The sequence below is a fragment of the Aplysia californica genome, unplaced genomic scaffold (genome assembly GCF_000002075.1).
Source record: "Aplysia californica isolate F4 #8 unplaced genomic scaffold, AplCal3.0 scaffold00467, whole genome shotgun sequence".
Lineage (NCBI taxonomy): Eukaryota > Metazoa > Mollusca > Gastropoda > Aplysiida > Aplysiidae > Aplysia > Aplysia californica.
Window position 1 is genome coordinate 1,618 of NW_004797737.1, and position 1,060 is coordinate 2,677.

The 1,060-nt window shown below is 42.7% G+C and overlaps 1 protein-coding gene across 1 annotated transcript in view; it reads left to right on the plus strand.

The window, feature by feature from the left end:
- LOC101857048 overlaps positions 1-1,060 on the plus strand; it is a gene marked incomplete at its 5' end in the record, with an annotated part of 11,950 nt that overhangs the window by 1,129 nt on the left and 9,761 nt on the right. The window contains 1 exon segment of the mRNA XM_005105358.3: positions 746-962. Within this exon segment, the coding sequence (XP_005105415.2) occupies positions 746-962 (217 nt within the window).

Genomic DNA, 1,060 nt, shown 5'->3' on the forward strand with positions numbered 1-1,060 from the left:
TCCGTGGTAACTAAAAATTTACATTTTTTGTGCCTTTATTCATTGTTTTTCAGAAAAATCCACATAGAAATGAGTTCTTTAATGGACATGAAAGATCTTTAGCCAAAAAACTAAAATTTGATAAAAATTCACAAACTGCGGAAAAAAACAAATTTCTTCACTTTGATTATTTTGACGAGAGCCTGATTCCACCTGATGCCATACGTTCTTGTTCAAGACAATCACCTGTTCAAACAAATACTTCCCACTCCCCCCCCCATCTCTCCTTGCACTTTTTCTTTATCCCAAAGACTCTATCCAAGACGTTCAGCCTGTCTGAGACAACCACTTTTCTCCTCAATAATGGGCGGCTGTCTTGGACAATTTCAACTGTATATTTATACATAAATAGACAAATATATTTATATAACATCATCGTACTGTGTGGGTGGTTGGCAGGTGCTCTGGTGTGGTTTGCTCCTTCTTTCCTACCAAACATCTATCGTCCTTATCTCTTCTCATTTTTATTTTGTTTGTTACTCTCTTGTAACACCTCTAATCTTCGGCACTTATATGACCTTAATATTGTGTTGCAAGTGCCGTAAAACTCTGACTAAAACGTTAAAAAATACTGTTTGTCCTTTAATTTTCTATATTTTTGTCTCTTTCATCATGCTTTTAGCCACTCTATATATCTCTATTTAATCAAAATCACTACTTCACCTATCCCCTTTTCCCATTTTTTTCCCCCCGCCTCGACACAAAGTCGGTCTACTCTTTCGGAGACTTCCCATTCCCACACCTGCACGAGCTGCGAGAGAAGTACACGTACAACATTCGACCTTTCACCCCTGCCAGCGCCGCAGGGGGTGGGGGCGGGGCCAAGAAGTCGAGCGGGCCCCGTGGAGCCTTCAAGTCGCTGTTCAACAGTGATGACGATGAGCTGGATGACGACGACATTGCTGCCATGGCCTGCATGCCTGGTTAGTACTGACTGGTGTGTGTGTGTGGGTGTGTGTGGAGGGGGGTGTGGGTGTGTGGGGGGTGTGTGTTTGTGTGTGTGTGTGTGTGTGTGTGTGTG